The sequence below is a fragment of the Homalodisca vitripennis genome, chromosome 4 (genome assembly GCF_021130785.1).
Source record: "Homalodisca vitripennis isolate AUS2020 chromosome 4, UT_GWSS_2.1, whole genome shotgun sequence".
NCBI lineage: Eukaryota > Metazoa > Arthropoda > Insecta > Hemiptera > Cicadellidae > Homalodisca > Homalodisca vitripennis.
This window is the reverse complement of record NC_060210.1, coordinates 60,618,275-60,639,475: the sequence shown is the minus strand read 5'-3', so window position 1 is coordinate 60,639,475 and position 21,201 is coordinate 60,618,275. Positions and strand designations below refer to the sequence as shown.

At 33.7% G+C, this 21,201-nt stretch overlaps 1 protein-coding gene across 1 annotated transcript in view; it reads right to left on the bottom strand.

Annotated features, from left to right (window-relative positions):
• The window catches only part of LOC124359359 (tachykinin-like peptides receptor 86C), a 99,104-nt gene that overhangs the window by 46,646 nt on the left and 31,257 nt on the right, over positions 1-21,201 (bottom strand). The window contains exons 2-3 of the mRNA XM_046812038.1: positions 12,422-12,599; positions 2,179-2,290 (exon numbers count right to left, since the gene is read on the bottom strand). Of these exons, the coding sequence (XP_046667994.1) occupies positions 2,179-2,290; positions 12,422-12,599 (290 nt within the window). The remainder of the gene's footprint in view (positions 1-2,178; positions 2,291-12,421; positions 12,600-21,201) is intronic.

Below are 21,201 nucleotides of genomic sequence, written 5' to 3'. Positions count from 1 at the left end.
ACATTTAACTCAGAACCATGGCAATGTGAAAGTAACATCCCATTAGTACGATTACTCCCTTTGAACTGTCAAATTTTGTTGAGATGCTATTACTACATTTACTGCCAAACAGTTTACTTTTTGTTATTCCAGCCCGTTCATGACGGTTTTTTTCATTGCGTTGGAGATAATTTTTAAAATTGTGTCAAATGAAAAAGCCATATTTCAGTTAGTAATAGTATGTAGTTTGACTCTCATTTGTTGGTTTATAATCTTAGTAATTCTGTACAGTTTCATAAAAACCCAAAGCAAAGTCAAATATTATGTAAATATATAACTGTTGCTTTAAACTAACAATAAATTAAAACAATTGATTACATCAAAATAATAATCTAAAGGCTTATGACAAGCATTGTACAAAATTGATTTATACGTTTATTTTTATATAAAACTGTTATTAACGATGATACTAATATATAGTGATCGATACAATATACATTTAAATGCTATCTTTAACTAAAGGCATAAAGTACTTTTAGATTAATAAAATACATAATCTGCGATTTATTACATTAAAATACAAAATTTTACTTTTACTTCTTATTTTATAAATACTAATAAACTTTCAAAATGGTTGTATTTTAAAATTAAATTATAAGTAATTTACGTTATGGCAGTTGGTATGCTGTATACTGTGCAACCACATTTTGTAGTTTACAAAATTATGTTAGAACTTGCACTGGAGTGAACTTTCTCTCTTGCTGACGCATGGCAAAGTGAACCATTTTGTTCCTAAAAAAAAAAAAATGGAAATTAAAAGATAAACATAAACGGTGACAGGTACCGTAACAGTTGTTACCGCTATTACTGTAATTAATGCAGTATTAATTTCGCCACGCAAAAACATTATTGGTAAATTTTGAGCGTACTAAATATGCAACCTCATTTCGTGTACTCTAGGACAAGACATAAAAAAAAATCTACTGCAACTGAACCTAAACCGTCTTCGTCGCTCCTGTGATATTAGGATATCCACCAAGGATAACTGTGAGGGGTTGGGGTCCTTTCCTGTGGAGTTCCTGTGATACAGCTATCACGAAGATCTTGAGTGTAAACAGCGATGCCTCTTCGTAAGATGATGATGCTTAGTCTGTTCAAGCTCCTATCCGTCAGGGTCGGGATGGTGTTTCCCTCAACTTTACAGTTACTATAGCGTTTAACACTAATGAAAATTCCACCCACTCTAACCACATTCTTTAGCAGTGACCTAAAACTAACGATCATATTATATTATTACCCTCAATATTTTTATATTTCTGGTTAGTGATGTGCTGTTCATTGATATCCATAGGATCGTCTAAATTTAATCAACAAAATAGATGCTTGCTGTATCCAAAATCACATAACTCAAATTATTCAAAAATATTTGGTTTATTTCAAAATACTCAGACTTGGTTCTATTGGCAGATACCAACCAGCCGGACGTGCATCATCCCGAGGTTGTGTGAATATTCCAGAAATTATAAATGAAAGCTACTTACTTATAAATAGAAGTAAATTTAAATCCTTCAGTTGAACATTTAACATCTTTAACTTTTGTCAAGTAACATGGCCGTGATAACTGTGTTCAACTCAACAATTGGGTTAGTTTATTCATGAAAAGTTTACATTTGTATCAAACATTCGTCTGATTCATTTCATTTACACCAAATATTTTTATCTCTATGTTGTTTTTTCTTGTACACAGGTTAGCAGACCTCTGACTCCGTAAAAACATATCAAAGCAAGCGTCAGCTGTCACAAGGTGCTCTTAAAATATAATTACTTTTATTCGCTTGTAAGCGTTTGTGTTGACTTGCCTTCAAGCATTGCAAACTTACTTTCTACATCAACAATTCCTGGTGGAAAATCAGACTTGACTCTTCGTGTTTTATTTATTTGTTTTATACTGCTTCTCAAACCACCAAAAAGGTTTTTAAATTTTCTTTCATATCGTGCGTGAAAAATAATGTTTTACAAGGTAAACCTGCACAATTGTTGTCCAGGATTAACTACAAAATGACGGGTGGTTGGATGTTAACACCTCCTACAATGTTGAGACTAGCCTATATGAAACAACTAAATATAAAGTTTGTAGCTTTAAAACATGATTTAGCCAATTATAATTAACATTAGTAAAAAAGGCAACCTGCTACTTACTTATTGAGCATGTACACAAAGTTAAAGATGCAGTTGAAAACGGACATCATAAGGTCGGCGATGGAAAGATTCAACAGGAAGTAATTGGTAACGGTCCTCATCCTGCGGTGAGCTGCCCACAAACATATTATGGCGTCAGTTGGTTGGGTTTGAAAACACATTTTATAATAGAGAATAAGAAATACTTCCATAATGATTTAAAATAATTTGAAACTTAGGTCAAATTTAAATCTAAAGTAATTATAAACATACTAGAAATTTGTCAACCTAATTTTGTAGCCTATTATAATTGAATATTTAAAACTATTGAAAGGGCAACGTTCTTACATGTCACATGGTATTCTCTAAATGACAGATTTGTTAAATGGGAGGTTTTTTTATAGTAAATAAGTCAATTTCTTTAGTAAATACAAACTGTGAATTCACTAAACTGTCATTTTTATGAATTATTCCAAAATTATTCCACATAAACTGTGTTTTCAGTAAGATAAATCCTGTGTATAATATAATTTTTATCCTCTCCTTTTTACCTAAGGAAAAATTTGAACAGAAAATATTTATTGATTATAATAATAAAATGAACTAAAAAAAAGTATTTAGTTAATGCATTGGCTACACATTGCAAACAGTTGTGGTTTCTAAAATAGTTACCCAGGCTTTTGCCTAAGTTTCAAACCCTATTTACTCGGATATCGATGAGCCTGTGTTGAAGAACAATTATCTGATGTATGTACACTAAATGTCGAAGGTAGCTATACTGCCTAGGGAGATAACTCATTTACTGCCTCTAAAAGTTTTCAGAGTAGAGTTTCCATCCAAACTTTAATATCTGATTATGTTTCTGACGATACCAACGCGTCTCTGAGTAACCAGGGTTACTCACTTCTTTATGCATAAGTCACTGAAATTAGAAAGTTTTATTTAAAGTTATTTATCTCTCACATTCAATTATCTTGACATCCTTTAAGTTTCGCTGTCTTCAATATAATCTATCTCTATGAAATTCTTGTCCTTTCATTATACAGGGTGTACATAAAGTCCTGCACAGGTATATTATTTTCTGAACGATAACAGATAAATCAACAAGATTTGGTACATGAACACTACACCTAAAAATCTACTTTTTGAAGGAACTATCAGTTTTCTGTAATATCATGGGGACGTCCCACAAGGAGTCAGAAGGAAATCTTAAATAGGAGCATAGGTCAATATGCACATCATTTTAAAGGGCTTATCTAGCAGAGTTTAATGCCGCAAACCGCAGTCAAAAAGATTGATCCAGTACAAAATGGCAGCTGTTCAAAGGTTTTATTTAAAAAATATATTTACTTACCAAATGTTTTCAGAGTAAATGTTCGAATTGTTCACCTCCGGTTATTTGACTGTTGGAAAAACACACATAAAAACTATTAACAGAATTTTGTAGGCCAACTTGAGGAATCGTCTGACATTCTTGAAGTATTCTTTGTCTCAGTTCATTTAAATTTTGAGGATTTGTTTTGTAGACGTTGTCCTTAAGGTAACTCCAAACAAAATAGTCTAATGGAGACAGATCTGGTGAACGCGTTGGCCATTCTACAGTCCCCCGCCTTTCGATCCACCGTTGCCAAAAAACAGTGTTTAAATAGGCTCTTACGTCGATGCCGTAGTGTGGGAGTCCTCCGTCCTGTTGAAACCAGATATTCTGGAAATGTTCTCCAAACATGTTTCGAAGTTCTGGTGTAATTTCATTTTCCAACAAACGTTAGTATGATATTGCATTTAAATTTCCTTCAATAAAGAAAGGACCTACCAACTGCGTACCTATCACACCAAGCCAGACATTCACCTTTAGTGGATACTGCGTATGTGCCTCCCGCATCCAGTGAGGATTTTCGCTACTCCAGTGACGGCAATTGTGCCTGTTTACGCTTCCATTCAGCATAAATGAACACTCGTCTGAAAACTCAATATTGTTTATATCAATTACGTTGCGATCTATTTTGGCTATCATAGTTTCACAAAATTCTATACGTCGATCGAAATCATCTTCGTTGAGTTTGTGCACCGAATTAACTTTATAAGGCTTAAAATTAGACCCTTTGAGAATTTGTTTAACAGACCTAACAGAGATGTCATGAGTTCATGCTGCTGAGCGTAGGGACTCTTGGGGGTTCTCAATAAATTACTCCAATACATCTAAAGAGTTGTCTTCGGTTGTCGCAGTAGCGGGCCTTCCTGACCTATGACGATCGGAAACACTTCCTGTTTCCATAAAACGTTGAACAGTTCTCCCTACAGTTGTTCTAGAAATTGGCTGCCTCTCGTGAAAGTAGTCGTTAAATAAATGGCATGCATCCTCGTGTGATCGTCTGTTGTTTCCCCTTCCAACCATCATAAGAAGTGTTATACGTTCACGTTCGTCAAGCGACATAGTGTAGTTGAAGAACTACAAGCAATACGACAAACTCTTTTGTACTAGCGCACTGATAGAAAGGTTGGACAGCACTACTAAAACAAAAAAACTAGAATAGCCTACTATGAATAGACTGGCTAATAGGAAAGTCCAAACTGCGACCCAAAGATAAGAGCTTTCTAATTGTAACTGTTATCAGGTTTTCCCCGTTATCAATATATTAGGACCAAATTTGTAACCCTTGAGGATAACTAACGTCATAATTCACGTCTGTACAACTGACAAGCATAATGTAGTATTTAGCTGCAGTATTCGTTTGGTTGCTGTTTTGCTTTACGGGGTTATGGCTACTAATAAAAGGTACCCAAGTAAAACATTTGAACAGCCACCATTTTGTATTGGATCAATCTTTTTGAGTGCGGTTTGCGACATTAAACTCTGCTAATAATCCCTTTAAAATTATGTACATATTGGCCTATGCTCCTATTTAAGATTTCCTTTTGACTCCTTGCGGGACGTCCCCATGATATTACAGAAAACTGATAGTTCCTTCAAAAAGTAGATTTTTAGGTGTAGTGTTGATGTACCAAATCTTTTTGATTTATCTGTTATCGTTCAGAAAATATTATATCTGTGCAGGACTTTATGTACACCCTGTATAAAGGGAAAATATAAATGTAAACTGTCAAGACATAAGATTCAAAACATGTATGTGAAATCTATTATGAAAAATAGGATGTTTATGAGAAATTGGTCATAAATAGATGAACATTACTTTATGAATTAACGATTATAATATTCTGAAGTTTTAATAATCTTTTCCTCAAATTACGTTAAAAACCTTTTTAAACATGATTACAACAACGAGATCAATAATGTTGTATGTTTAGTATGTGTATATTGTTTGCATGTACAATTACATCATTAGAAATATTCTCACTAAATAACTCTATTTTCACATTTTTATAATTACTAATAGTCAGAAAATTCGGTCACAGCTAAGTTATAAGGTGTTGCCTATGGTAATACATCAACACGCTACAAACCCGGTTTTCCGAACGTATTAGTTTAATAGCAAAATAATATAATGACATAATTCATTCATTATTAGTTAATCTAATACAGAATTTAGCACATATATATATACCAATTTAAACCATGTGAGGCATTCTTAAGTCTTTGTGCTACATACTTATTTCTTGTTACTTTTTAGGTTATTTCTGCCACAGTAAAACAGATTTAGATTATTTTCGCTTAAGAAACGTATACTGTGTGACAGTATGTACTACTATATCCCCTCTAGTACCACGTGGCATTCACATTCCAAGATGCTGTCAAGCTAAAATAGTTCGAAGAAAAAAAATTTTAAGTCCATCCAACACCGAAGAAAAACGCCACCGTTGTGGCACAGCCATATAGCTTCATTAATTATCATTTTATTGTAGGATTATACTACAAGGGCAGAAGTTTCTAACACAGCCACCGGCAAGACACTGCCAATATAATTCTAAATAATTCTAAATTGCCCTGTAATTTCATATTCGTGTAGGGAAAATTTGATTTGAATATAGATGAGGTGAAAATAATTCCTAACTGAGTTCCAAAGAACGCAGAGCCCAGTGGCGTTGGATAGTTGATTAGCTACCAGCTGCTCACCAGATCGGTGACTGAAAAATCGATGACAAACTAGAGCTTCATCTGCTACTGAAGGTAGGAGATACAATACTATAGCCCCGGACTGCAACTGGTCAGTTCTCTCTGTATCCACGAAAATAATTTCCGATCCATAGACTTGGAGTAGTGGCTCTATATGTACAACATAGCAGTACGCATGCGACGGCTTCACTTAAGTTGCATGCAAGATTTGAGGACTACAGCTGATTCCATTCTTGAGATGTCCTGCGGGCCTACAGACAGAAATCAGATTATACAGAAAAGTAATTTTATATCCAGTTTTCATATTCTAATTGAATTAAAGTTTTAATTCTTACAAATGTTAAGTAATAAATCGGAACAAGAATATTATTTTCGTTTTAATCTTTAGTAAAAGGTAGTATGATGTTGGTAGTATCAGGATAGCTATAGAAGCTTTATCACTCGTCTCACTGTGTTTGCTGTTTCTGTGGTAGACGTCAACCTCAAAAGCTGCATAATAATTGCTAATATATTATGAGTTACTAGGAATAAAGCAGAGAACGTTTCGTCATAAATGTAAACCTCGTGGCTCTATTGTTTCTGCTGGCGGTTAGCACAAATTCTAGCTTTATTACTTCAGGAATTGTTTGCATTTCGTTTTAAATATTTTCTGAAAATTTATGTTTAAATGTCAGTTTTTATATAATAAAAATTTCCTTTAAGAAACTTCTCATTGTAATTATGTTTTTAAAGTTTATCCACCTAAGATGGCGAATACCCATCTATCAATAAAAGTGGAGCTATAAGAATTAAAGTTTTAAAATCAGACCCAAATAATAATAGCTAATATAAATTTGTGAATTTTTACAGTTTGTACAAGAGTTATAGCTTCGGGAAGTGGCATATTTTTGTCCATTTATGAAATATGGAAATTATATTTTATTAAAATGCAATATAGTAAGATACTATTGAGCTCAAGACTGATGGATTTAAAGACTTGAATGGTTACGTGCAGCGTCAGTGAAGCATGTCACGTGGTACGTGGAATGGCGTACATCCCACTTGGAAATATTTGCTAAAGGAAATTAAATTTGTAATTAATAAAAATTCGCAGCTCCTTACGAAACTTCACGTAACTTCGCCAATTTTCTTTGGAACCACAGTCAGATATCACAAAATTTCGGTTCAAATTCCTATAATTCTTTGTTGAATGATGCGTTATACATCTCCTCTCTTTAAAAAAGAAATTTTTGACGTTTGCGACCAAAACGTTCCTAAAAATTATTATAACCAATACTCAACTACACCACTTTTAATACAAACAATAGCGTTTTTGAATCTTGATATTTTGGTTTGTGGTAAGCATGTATCTCTAGTTTGTCGGGAGAAACAACTAAGTATGCTTGTTTGTTTGTCTCTGTGTCCACAAGATAACAGCACAGCGGAATGAGCTGCAGCTAGTTGAATATTTCTCATCCCACAGCTAAACATAGTTTGTCGGGAGAAACAACTGAGTACACAAGATAACAGCACAGCGGAATGAGCTGCAGCTAGTTGAATATTTCTCATCCCTCAGCTAAAACATAGTTTGTCGGGAGAAACAACTGAGTATGCTTGTTTGTTTGTCTCTGTGTCCACAAGATAACAGCACAGCGGAATGAGCTGCAGCTAGTTGAATATTTCTCATCCCACAGCTAAACATAGTTTGTCGGAGAAACAACTGAGTATGCTTGTTTGTTTGTCTCTGTGTCCACAAGATAACAGCACAGCGGAATGAGCTGCAGCTAGTTGAATATTTCTCATCCCACAGCTAAACATAGTTTGTCGGGAGAAACAACTAAGTATGCTTGTTTGTTTGTCTCTGTGTCCACAAGATAACAGCACAGCGGAATGAGCTGCAGCTAGTGATTTGAATATTTCTCATCCCACAGCTAAACATAGTTTGTCGGGAGAAACAACTGAGTATGCTTGTTTGTTTGTCTCTGTGTCCACAAGATAACAGCACAGCGGAATGATCTGCAGCTAGTGATTTGAATATTTCTCATCCCACAGCTAAACATAGTTTGTCGGGAGAAACAACTGAGTATGCTTGTTTGTTTGTCTCTGTGTCCACAAGATAACAGCACAGCGGAATGAGCTGCAGCTAGTTGAATATTTCTCATCCCACAGCTAAACATAGTTTGTCGGGAGAAACAACTGAGTATGCTTGTTTGTTTGTCTCTGTGTCCACAAGATAACAGCACAGCAGAATGAGCTGCAGCTAGTTGAATATTTCTCATCCCACAGCTAAACATAGTTTGTCGGGAGAAACAACTGAGTATGCTTGTTTGTTTGTCTCTGTGTCCACAAGATAACAGCACAGCGGAATGAGCTGCAGCTAGTTGAATATTTCTCATCCCTCAGCTAAAACATAGTTTGTCGGGAGAAACAACTGAGTATGCTTGTTTGTTTGTCTCTGTGTCCACAAGATAACAGCACAGCGGAATGAGCTGCAGCTAGTTGAATATTTCTCATCCCACAGCTAAACATAGTTTGTCGGGAGAAACAACTGAGTATGCTTGTTTGTTTGTCTCTGTGTCCACAAGATAACAGCACAGCGGAATGAGCTGCAGCTAGTTGAATATTTCTCATCCCACAGCTAAACATAGTTTGTCGGGAGAAACAACTAAGTATGCTTGTTTGTTTGTCTCTGTGTCCACAAGATAACAGCACAGCGGAATGAGCTGCAGCTAGTTGAATATTTCTCATCCCACAGCTAAACATAGTTTGTCGGGAGAAACAACTGAGTATGCTTGTTTGTTTGTCTCTGTGTCCACAAGATAACAGCACAGCGGAATGAGCTGCAGCTAGTGATTTGAATATTTCTCATCCCACATCTAAACATAGTTTGTCGGGAGAAACAACTGAGTATGCTTGTTTGTTTGTCTCTGTGTCCACAAGATAACAGCACAGCGGAATGAGCTGCAGCTAGTGATTTGAATATTTCTCATCCCACAGCTAAACATAGTTTGTCGGGAGAAACAACTAAGTATGCTTGTTTGTTTGTCTCTGTGTCCACAAGATAACAGCACAGCGGATTGAGCTGCAGCTAGTTGAATATTTCTCATCCCACATCTAAACATAGTTTGTCGGGAGAAACAACTAAGTATGCTTGTTTGTTTGTCTCTGTGTCCACAAGATAACAGCACAGCGGATTGAGCTGCAGCTAGTTGAATATTTCTCATCCCACATCTAAACATAGTTTGTCGGGAGAAACAACTGAGTATGCTTGTTTGTTTGTCTCTGTGTCCACAAGATAACAGCACAGCGGAATGAGCTGCAGCTAGTGATTTGAATATTTCTCATCCCACAGCTAAACATAGTTTGTCGGGAGAAACAACTAAGTATGCTTGTTTGTTTGTCTCTGTGTCCACAAGATAACAGCACAGCGGATTGAGCTGCAGCTAGTTGAATATTTCTCATCCCACATCTAAACATAGTTTGTCGGGAGAAACAACTGAGTATGCTTGTTTGTTTGTCTCTGTGTCCACAAGATAACAGCACAGCGGATTGAGCTGCAGCTAGTTGAATATTTCTCATCCCACATCTAAACATAGTTTGTCGGGAGAAACAACTGAGTATGCTTGTTTGTTTGTCTCTGTGTCCACAAGATAACAGCACAGCGGATTGAGCTGCAGCTAGTTGAATATTTCTCATCCCACATCTAAACATAGTTTGTCGGGAGAAACAACTGAGTATGCTTGTTTGTTTGTCTCTGTGTCCACAAGATAACAGCACAGCGGAATGAGCTGCAGCTAGTGATTTGAATATTTCTCATCCCACATCTAAACATAGTTTGTCGGGAGAAACAACTGAGTATGCTTGTTTGTTTGTCTCTGTGTCCACAAGATAACAGCACAGCGGATTGAGCTGCAGCTAGTGATTTGAATATTTCTCATCCCACAGCTAAACATAGTTTGTCGCTGTTGATATGTAATTTTCATAAAAAATGTGAAACATTTGATTGTATGCTTGATGTAGAGAGAATAAAAAAACTTGTTGTCGTGAAGAGTGTTAAAGTGTATTTAAATAATTATGCTTTGCTATGTATGTACCAATTGTATGTATGTGTGTGTTTTTGTGCTGCCGAAAAAATACTGAAATTGTAAATATGCTACTTTTAGAGGAAAGAATAAAACTTCTAGTGTTAGAATTCGTATAATTTGTTCTCATATACTCGAAACACTGATGAAATTTATAAAACTATAAGAAAATAAGACTATTTTCTAAAAATATCTTTATCTCTGTCTCGGAGTACAAGAATTTCAACATCCTATATGAAGAAGTTTTGAATTCTATTGAGTAAAAAGCGTCTGAACATTTCTTTGTAAAAGAGAAATAACGAGTCAAACATCGTTTAAAGAGGTGGATGAAATCCAATATGTTTCTGGTGTTACTTCATGATATCTCAATGCTATAGTACAATTATACATACTACTCATAAGTAAAGAGACTAGATTCAAAACAAATGGCTAGTCTTTTACATGAATTCACTTCTTCATACTACGAAATCTTATTAATATTTTTATTGAGTTAAAATGCCTAAGCCGAGTGGGAGTGTCAATAATAGTTTTACTAACTATGCTTTTAATGGTTACAAAATGAAATCTATCCGGATCATTTGTTTAATAGAAATTTTCAATACCTTTTGTGTATTTAAAGTGTTGTGACTATCCTCGTTTCTTTCTTAGAGTAATTTATGAAACAAACATAACGTTAGTATTTAAAATGTTCCAAAACTGCGTAAACCTCCTTGTCGAAAATTAGATCTTGATAGTACCTGAACTTCAAGGAATAAAAAGGACAGTCCACCATAGCTCAGATTTCTCTTGGAATCTTTTACCATCGATAAGCTATATTTTAACGATTGGGTATCTTTGGTATCTCTACAAAAATGGCGTTTTACTTACGCGCACTAAACATTTTTACTGGGAAACTGTCTAAAATTATTAGAAACTAGTTAACCCGGGAGTCGAACCGTTAATCACTGAGTTACGGTGATATTTAAAACGTTATACATCTATTCTCAGGATGTTGATAGTACTTGAAGGCCTACATGTACATAGTTACAATAGTACATGTTACTAAAGTAAAATGTACCCTCGGTCTGCATAAGTTTATCGTATACATTATCACTCGCTTTTACTTTCAATAGTACACCAAATTTGTACAAACTTTCAATGTGAACTACAGAAAGATAATTTATTATTTATAAAAGCTTATCTATTGCTTTTCTTTAAATTCTTTGACAGAAAAGTGGCGAGTGGAGTGGTGTAAATGAAGAGGGAGACGTTGCGTCACATCCACACGCCAGGATCCTCGTTCTCTACAATGACATTGCGGTGTATGGCGGGGTAAGTGCCGCCGTGAATGTTATCATGCTTCACAATCTCTGCCCTTGTAAAATTAATATTGAATGACGTTACGCAAGACCTAGTTACTACAAACATCACCGCGTCAGTAACAGTGTTTTTTACAATGATAATGCGTTGTGTGGAAAGGTAAATGCCTCTGTGAATGTTATCATGCTTCAAAATCTCTACCTTTGAAGAATTATTGCTGACTTACTGGACGGAACACTTAGTTTCAACATAGCTACATTACTCTACTACTGTTTTTCAAGTATTATATTTCTAACCATAAAATGCCTGATTGGCTGAGCGTTTTCGAAGCCTACCACCCAGGGGCTGAGACATTCAATTTCTTCAAAGCAATTGACTTCACATGCCCTTGAATTTGTACAAGAAGCTTAATTTCTTTAGGTTGAATATGGAGTTGCATATCTAACTCAGGAATTTGGTTGAATTTTAGCAAAAATGTCTACATTAGTCTTATTAGTAACCATGATGCCAACGAGAAAATCGCAGAATAAAAAAATATATAAATGTCACCAATGCACGTAACGTGAAATTCCAAGGATTTTAATATTAATTCTCTTTTCAGGGAACACATTTTTTCTTAAAGAGTTCCTTTTCCGTGGAACTAAAATAATGCAATGAACTAGTGTTCTCCTCGGGTGCAAAAGAATTGTAACTTTTTGACTGTAGTTAACACGGATCGCTGTTGTGATTTTGACACGGGAATAGGAATAAAGATACGTTAATGCAGCGGTGAGCTACGTTTGCATAGCTGGGAAGGAAAAATACAAATCTTCGCAAGTAATAGAGTACGTACCAATAACAATCCATATGACGATGATGTTGCCCCCGATAGCTACTACCAACATGAAGGCGAAGAGAAGAGACCAAGCGATCTGCAGGAACCAGGACATCTGCAGCCGGACCGGGCGCCGCCGCGGCGACATGGTGGTGAGCGGCCAATCGTAGTCCTCGTCTTCACAGCCGTACAGAGCCTGTACAGAACATACAAGAGTATTGTTCAGAGCCTGGACAGAACATATATGAGTATTATACAGAGCCTGGACAGAATACACTAGAACACTGTACAAAGCCACGAATTATTAGTGCACACCAGAACAATGTACAAAGACAAGAACAATTAGTGCAAACATTTACCTAATAGAACCTCACAAGGTCCTTTTATAAAATTATGAGGTTGCTATCACTTTTGGCTCATTCGTGAAATCCAACTTGATGGAAATATATTCGATATTTAAGGTGATTATGTTTCACTACTATTCTCTCACGCCAATTGGATGATTCGTCAATCCCAGTCTACTTGAACAATGCTCTAATGGAAAGTATTTGGTATATTTGAATGGTTGGTAATAATGTAGCTCAGTCAGTGAAAGATTTAATGCCGGCTTTTGACAATTGGCAAAAATGATCACACCTAAACGGATTGAGGCCCTAATGAACCAAATTTATTTATCACAAAAGTATTAATAATTGGTTCTTTTAGGATCGACTGTAGAAATAATTATTTATTATTAGAAAGTTAAGCAGGCAAATATTTGGTAGATGCGGTTAAAGTTAAAAACATTATGTTCGTATAATATAAGTTACACACAATGTATAAAGTAATATAAAATCTATAATCGCAAAATACAGTATAATATATATTGCCTTTAATTAATTAATGTAAATAACTAAATCTAAATTATATTAATTATACTATGGTAATTGAACCTTTGAAAATATAAAATGATTACAAAGTCCTTCTACTATGAAAATAGTTTTTTATTGTTCAATAAACCATATCCAAAGACCATTGTAATACATTTTTTTAAACTAAAATACTGGAACTCAACCATAATTATACAAATCAACCTACTGCCGAGAGCAAAACTAATTACTTTACTATCCATGTTTGGGTCATAAATTTATACAGTTCTTCCTAAGACAAAGAAAATATGTGCTAAGTTTCAAGTCTCTAGGACTTTTAAAGAGTTATCACACATATGTCGTATTAACTGAGCAGAATCCATATGGACAGACTCTCTGGCTGTCTACTCGCCTGTCTGTATGAGCGATAAATGTCGATTGAAAGGTGCGAAAGACTTGAAACTGGGTGCAAAATCCATAACTTCCAGTTGAACCTATACAGGGTAGAGAAAAAAAAACAGATTTGACGCTTATATTAATTAAGCAACCCTATGGATGTCCAGGGCAGATCATCAATAATCGAAAGTGTCGAGATGTTGAGGTAGCAGAAAGGATTTCATCTAGGTCTAATCTACTGCGGAGGATGGATGTTGGGGTAGGTGGATCCACTCCACTTATTGTTAAAGGGCGTTTAATGATGCACAAAGTGTAATGATGTTTCTCAGCTTCTTGTATTCAAGGAAAAATAATTTAAGGATATAACGACTTGGATTATAGGTATTAATATTCCAGAATATTATAAATAAAATTATCAATCAGACATCCAAGACGATATAACATATTTTTTTATTAGTAATCTCACTAAGTTCACTCAAAATTCCAAAATTAAACTTCTCTTTCCACTAGTTGTACCTTAACTTTCAAGTCTTTGCAATTCAGATACAACTCTCTCAAACAATTCTTAAAGTTAAATTAATTTCCAATTAAAAATTCACAATAAAAAGTGCAAATTAAATATTAATATATTACTAAATTTCCAAAATTCAATCAAAGTTATTAACAAAGTTCACTTTTAATACACTTTTCTTGCAAGTTTGAAACAAATGTAACTTGTTTGATTCTATTGTGCTTTATTGTTCATCAAGAATCAGTTATGCAGATTGCTCTGAAGTTTCTATAAATTTAATTTTTCTATAAAAAAGGCAACAAAATTAATTTAATATCAGATCTAGAAAACTATTTCAATATAACGTACAATAAATTTGGCGCTTACCTCAAAATCCCTCGCGGAAAAAATTTAGAAACGCGACGCGTACTGTCATCAACTAAGTTCACGATAATTACCAAAAAGAAGGCCAAAAATTATGAGCTGGCAGTTTTTATACGTAGTTCCGGTTCCACCCCTTTCTGATGGTCATTCGCGGCGTTCTCTCATTGGTCCAGCCGTATCCAACTTGAGAAACAATAGCCCTCTCAGATCTGACGTAACTGCAGTACACAAAACAAGTTCTGATAAATTCAACGCAGTGAACCGCCTTCCTAATAATTTAAAGTTACCAGCACTAACTTGCCAAAGGGTTACATATTTTATACATCCTACCTTCTCACAATCAAATTAAAGTTAAATCCCAATATTTCTTTCCAAAAAATGTCATTTAATTTAAGTTTTAACAAAAAAAAAATCAACCAATATAGCTTTAAAAGCGATTCATAGGGGAACAGTTAGTCGAAATCATTTTGCAATGAATAATAAAATATTTCACTGTAACATTAAATAACGACCAAATTCAAATAAACTTTGATATTATATTCAGTACAGATGCTGGATATTAAAAAATATTTTGGAAGAATTATTTCACTTTTTTAATATAAAAAAGTGTTTAATTTATTCCAATATTAGTGGCTTCCTAAATAATTTTATACAATTTGTACTACGCGAAATGTCTAATTATATTCTTGTTCCTGGGTACTCATAGTACAATATGAACTATTTTCATAAAATTTTTGATAAGTTAATTTTGTAATCAAAAAATGAAAAATATTTTACTTTATTTAAAAAATTTTTAATTATACTCGCATGAACATTTTTTTAACTCACCTCTATGCTTGAAGTTCAAATCATAGCTGCATGTGTGTTTTGATTAGTGTCACTAATAGTCCTAGAGTTTTGAATGGAACCAGAACTATTTCAATAAATTAAAAACTTTTGTTGTATAAAAAAGTAAAACATTAATTCGATTTCTTCCAAATATGTTTTTAAATAACTAGGATCTGTATTGAGTATAACTTCAAAGGTTCATTATGTACCGTTTTACTAGCACATGAGGGGTTAGCTTTGAAATTTAAAACTTTTGTGAAGGTTTAAAATAAAAGAAAATTTTCTGAAGTAAATAAAGTTCAAACTAAAATAACACTTCTTCTTAAAAATAATTACTGGAATTAAAATTTAAATAAAAAACTTCTTGATGACTTTTAAATTCAAACACGTAATATATATTCTTCACTCCCAAATATGTACAAAGTTTTTACAGCTTGTCTTTTATTCAATTTTCAACATTCAAACATTCACACTCTAATCTGATCTGGCAATTCTTCACTTAAATTTATCTTCAAAATTCAATTATATTTGTTACTAATTTTCTTTACTTTACTTTAAAAGTATTCTTCAGTGTTAGAGATTTAAAAATCAAAAAATTGCTGAAAGCATCTGTAACAACCACAAAACTCTTTTAGTATTTTTACATAACATTTTATATACATGTGTTCACTGCACTAACAAGTTTTATATTGCACAGATCAAAAGGACAAGTTCCTAAATTCCCATTTAATTTAATTTTTACAATATTTCTTTCCCAAAATTATTGAAAATAACTTAGAATGAATATTGACTGGACTCCAGTTAAAAGTTTACTTACCCGCAGGTACGATGACGATTAGCAAAAAGATTTACTCTTGGCACTTTCCAAACTCTACTCGTTGCAATAACTTCCGATGAACTGAGACTGGAGGTAAGGCACGTCTTCTTCACCCCACCTCTCAATTTCGTTATCAAACACTGCCATCTGCGATGCGCGCCTCGCCGATAGCAGCCTCTGTTGTACAGTCCAGTTCTTATCATTCATAGAACTACTCCTTCCACCGGTAATCCAGTTACCCCAGAATTATTATTTAATACAATCGGTACAATTACATTTAATATTTATTTGAGGTTATAATAAAATATTTTACTATGCATTGCATAATGATCGCTATTAACTGTATCGGCCCCCTTAAAAATAATAATATGTATTATTTATGAAGTAACAGTATTCCAGGAAATAATGTGCTTGTAGCCTACCTTGTAGCAATTGGTGTGTAAGAAAGTTGGTGGCTCGAAGAATAATTCTGGACGGTATCTTTGACATTGAAGGGGACAACAACAGTTCTAGTAAGTCCAGTTACGGCATCCGGATGGTAAAATTTGTGAATGGATTATTGGAAATTTTCAATTCGGAAATGGTGGTATGTTATCCATGAGCGATTTTTCATTTAAAGAACAGTAGAGGCTGTCCTAAATTTTATTTTTACATCTCTTGTGTAAACTAGTTGTAAACGCCGTATTAAGTTTTGTTAATCTTAAGTCTGCACAATTTTATGGAGGTAATATTGTTACTCTCGTGACTGTTGAAAACCACGATCACTGAATTAATCAATGGACTTTGTGGGAAATCGGTGCGATGGGACTAACTACAACCTAAATTAGCCAAAGCTACTTCTGCAATTTGTACTAGGTTTTTGGTGAACGGATCTGCGATTTTTTAAAACGTAAGCTAAGACTTTTATATTGTCTTCGTGATCAGGCCTGTGTTAGTGTTTGGATCTGAGGTCTAGTGACAGAAATTGGATTATAGGATAATGGTGGATGAACTACCTCTCTAATATCACATCTTTTCTGTTCTCCGAAACTATCTAGAAGGAGTACTACCATATCCAGCAGGATGAAAGCAGTACTGGTTGGCTTTTGACAGCGACGGTGAATTGAAGATGTCATGGATGTGTTCTCAAAATATTTTTGGAAAAATTATTCAAATTTTTGATCCCTAATGGTGAGGACTAGTCCTTGATTCCTGATTCAAGGAATCGAGATTCTACGGATTGAGAATCTAGAGATTCTACAGATTCATAGTAGAAGGTTCATGAGCTATTTATAATGAGGTTCAAATTAACCATTAATAAGATAGAAAATGCTTCCGGGTCTAGATATGGATAAGACTTTTCTTCAAACTGGTATGTGATTGGTGTTTAGGGACTAAGCACTGAAATGATAAAAGAAGCATACTGAATCACGGTCACCTGAATGTTACTTCCACCCTAATGATGTAATCATTTCTACTAGTTCAGATCACCCTATAAAAGTGGCAAGATGGCAATGCTTATAAAGTATTCAGATGAAGCTGCAAAACTTGTCAAATAAAAGAAAAAAAAGAAATGTTTCAAACTGTTAAAGTGTATCGAGTTCTTTATACTCTGGCGGCTGTCAAGTTGGGTTTACAGCCACGTGACAAAACTGTACGAGTAACGCATTCAAATCAAAATTGATTCTTTTTCTGGGAAGTATATCTTTCCTTTGTTTCAGTCCGTATACAAACCTATGGGAATACTGACTATGTCTGATAAATAAGGAAATTCAAGCCTAAACATTAAGAAAAAAGGAAACTACTACCTAGAGGATTGTATACTCCAGTCGAATGTATATTAATGAATTGTAAACGAGATCACTGTCCACCAACTTAACCAAGTCTTAACCACACCGTTTACATGTTCCTGTAACTACGTATAAACACTATTTATGTGTTTAACTGAAGAAGGATAGCAAACCATTAATTAATTAGGGAATATATGTTCTTACCAGTATATATTTATTTCACGTTTAAGATAACACCTTACAAGTTGGTATAATCCATTTCATTAATTAGTAAACTTGTTATTTTGGGAATGGAGGAACAAAGATTAAGGTTGTAGAATATTAATCATTGTTGAAACAGTAAGGAAATGAACATAATGAAGAGCCAACCATGAATCGTTACTATAATTCATGAAAAAATAACATTGAAATACAGGAATTCTTATTAATATTTTCTTTGTGGGCCAATAAATGCGCACAAAGAGCCTATAACTAGTCGTTCTGAGGCTGATGCTAATGTACAAAACTGTCAAGATGTATAGTACATTTATTTATGTACTTTTCAGCAAGTGCCTATTAATGACACATATTATTAACCTACTGTTCAATAACTGCTTAATCTATGATTTAAATTCTCCTCAATGTTAAATAACCAATTATGTATACAGTATATTTGTCACAATGTAAAGTTAGTAAATGCAAACTACGATGATATAGGTGGGTGATGTTATATTAATTAACGAAACCAGTGCACAAATAGTTCTGCAAGCTTGAAATTGTGGTTAAATATATGGCAGAGATTTGAATAACGGTTTAAAAAGTATCAAACAATAAATAAATTTAATTAGGTTATTTGCAGAGTCCTAAACCAAAGCCAAGAATCAATGACTTAAATACGTAGTTATTTAACTAAATTAGGCTTATTTTTGCATAATAGTACTTTGTAATTAATATATTTATAATGATGTATTTATGAGTAACGTAACGTATCTGGAAGTTATTCATATGTTACATCTTCCATTTTAGATACTGGTATTTTGTGGCAACTCTGTATACAACAAAAGAATGCTCCAGCTGAAAAAGTAAATATTGAGTGTTTAGTTCAAAAACACGAGGCGGTAATGTAAACAGTATTCATTTGTGAACATTCTGACGCCACTTTTTGTATGAGAATTTGGTCTGGTGAACAAGGATTTATAACAAGTTACGTGATTTTTATATGCCCTTCGTATTATAACAATAATAAGTTTTACAATATCCGATGCGCAGCTTAAACTGTTTTAACGAGACTCTTATTATACGAGACGCTCGTATACCATTAAAACTTAGTAACATATTCTATGTTTAATAAAAGAAAGAGACACCCGAAGTTTAACTATAGAATTTGTGTGTTTTTCTGTTAAGGGTGTATTTTGAAAGATCTAACATTCTTTATTGTAATGTTGGATATATAAATGAATACCATTCTTATAATTATATGTATTTATACGTATATATGAGGATGTCTAATCCATGATATTATTCTTTCATATATTTACTTGACCAAAATCTATAAAAGCTATATCAAGTAATGCAATTAATATAATTAGTAAAAATATCAAAGCGATTGTTGAATATCTAGTTGTGAAATTATTATAATTTTACTTCATGAGAGAATATATTGATTTCAAAGATTTTAAAGTCTAATAAAAAGATTAACCATGCTTCTTTGTAGAATTTATTAGTAATCCATCTTCGAAACCTCTCTCACTTGTGTAAAGATACATTAGAAAGACACAACGGGTTTTCTAAGAATTATAGTATTTATCCAGATAAAATGGGTTATAACTAATTGGAAATCGTCTTGGATGGAAACAACGTATGACGAGCATGTTAATGGCATCTTTGATAAGTTAATCCGCTTCACTAGAAATCTCTGTGTAACCAAACGCAAAGTTGATTGAAAGACTCTGCTAATAACTCACACACAACACAGATTACTGCATTTCTGCAGTCGCTCTATGAGAATTGGTAAAGCAAAAGAAATTCCAAATACTATAATTGGATAAAATAGAGCTCCTATAGCCTGGTATGTACAAATCATTTCCTACGTCAGAGTGCTTTCTGAAGATTCACGTATGATTATGCCTAACATGATTTTTCTAATTCTGAAGAACTCCAAATTCATAAGTTTAATCTGTCAATATTTTCAAACTGATTCTATTTTAATCTTAGTACTCAATGGTCTATTAAAATTGAATACTGCCAGTGGACTACAAACTTATTCACTCAGTTCCTTTGATATTCCGGATTGAGATAGAATACGCAATCCTATACATAATATCTGCATCTCATTGTGATGAGCAACATCCAGCAATAATATTTTATAAGTTCATTCAAACCATTATAATCTGTTTAATCTCAATCACTTTACTCACATTTTTCTCATTTTGCACAGTTTAAAGTTAACTACTCTACAGTAAATTGAATTCATATTAATGTTCATGGTATTTTCATTCTGGTGAGCTTTTAATTAGTGGCATTAAGTTAAGATGACTGAGTTTAAAGTGAACTAATTTCTAGGAAAACTAATTACCCAATGAACCAAGCAATTAGTAACTACTTTTAACTACGCTCCATTGCTTCAAACGTTGCAGATCGAGTATACTATGTCATAGTAAGTAATAATAATAAATCTTTATTCTGCCAGAAATACAAGTGTATAGTTTGCAAAGTATATAGGTCTAAAATTAATAAGACAAGTATAACATAATTTATAATATGTAACTAATCTCATTCACAAGCAATTATACAGCTTTTCACATAAAAGTGCAACAGAGAAATCAGTATATACATATACATTATGGGAAAATAAATAGGGACCTCCTAGGTGAAATCTGAATGAGACCTGAAGTGACTGGGATCGTCATCACTTGAATGAACAAATTAAAAAAAGTAGCAACACAACACCAAATGAATGCATAAAATCTTACTTTAAATAATGAAAAAATACAACCAAATCTTTCAGTGCTTCACAAACTTAGTAATAATGACGGTGGACAAAAATGAAGATTGCTAATTAAACATTCATACACATCAACCAGCACAACCATCAGATACATTAGCTTTCTGTCTTAATTAAAACTCAACAACCATTTAAATCCAACCTCCTACCTCACTACTGTATTTCAAGCAGATCATCAATATATTTGTGTAAAAAAAACCAATATTCTAAACTTATAACAAAATTGTTTCAGTGAGACAAATGAGGAATTTTAGCATTCATAGTATTGAACAATCGAGTGTAA